The sequence below is a fragment of the Myotis davidii genome, unplaced genomic scaffold, assembly GCF_000327345.1.
Source record: "Myotis davidii unplaced genomic scaffold, ASM32734v1 scaffold2779, whole genome shotgun sequence".
NCBI lineage: Eukaryota > Metazoa > Chordata > Mammalia > Chiroptera > Vespertilionidae > Myotis > Myotis davidii.
Window position 1 is genome coordinate 2,898 of NW_006290536.1, and position 875 is coordinate 3,772.

The window sequence follows — 875 nt, forward strand, 5'->3', positions numbered from 1 at the left end:
AGGTGTCCGTGGGCATCCTGTTTACCTTCACCCTCCCCTTCAACAAAACCAGCAGGAGCTCGGCACCTGAAAGATCACCACAGCACACTCAGGGACAGCACACTCAGGCACGGCATCCTCAGTCACGGCACACTCAGCCATAGCACACTCAGCCAGGGCACACTCAGCCATAGCACACTCAGCCAGGGCACACTCAGTCACGGCACACTCAGCCATGGCACACTCAGCCACGGCACACTCCGTCACGGCACACTCAACCACGGCACACTCAACCACGGCACACTCAGTCACGGCACACTCACCCATGGCACACTCAGCCAGGGCACACTCAGCCACGGCACACTCAGCCACGGCACACTCCGTCACGGCACACTCAACCACGGCACACTCAACCACGGCACACTCAGTCACGGCACACTCAGCCATGGCACACTCAGCCACGGCACACTCAGCCAGAACACACTCAGTCATAACACACTCAGCCAGGGCACATTCAGGCACAGCACACTCAACCATAGCACACTCAGCCATGGCACACTCAGCCATAGCACACTCAGCCACGGCACACTTAGCCACAGCACACTCAGGCACAGCACACACTCAGGGGATAGGACAGTGTCTGTGGGCACAGCCCCTGGTCAGGGAGTGGGGAAGTGTCTGTGGGCGCAGCCCCTGGTCAGGGAGTGGGGAAGTGTGTGTGGGCGCAGCCCCTGGTCAGGGAGTGGGGAAGTGTCTGTGGGCACAGCCCCTGTGCCCAGGGTGCCGGCAGGAGCTGTGGCCGGAGCTGCCCGCTTGCATAGGCAGCCCCCCCTGGGACGCGCTGGTGGCATTGCTCTACTCCTTGGCGTGACTTTGTCCGTGGCTTGCTTCCAGCC

The 875-nt window shown here is 61.8% G+C and overlaps 1 protein-coding gene across 1 annotated transcript; it reads right to left on the reverse strand.

Moving 5' to 3' along the window:
- Positions 1–66: 66 nt before the first annotated feature.
- LOC107183058 (keratin-associated protein 4-12-like) lies at positions 67–546 on the reverse strand (the record flags this gene model as incomplete). Its single annotated transcript, XM_015563793.1, has 1 exon — positions 67–546. A coding segment is annotated over exon 1 (480 nt), but the record flags the coding sequence as incomplete, so codon positions are not given.
- Positions 547–875: the final 329 nt, after the last annotated feature.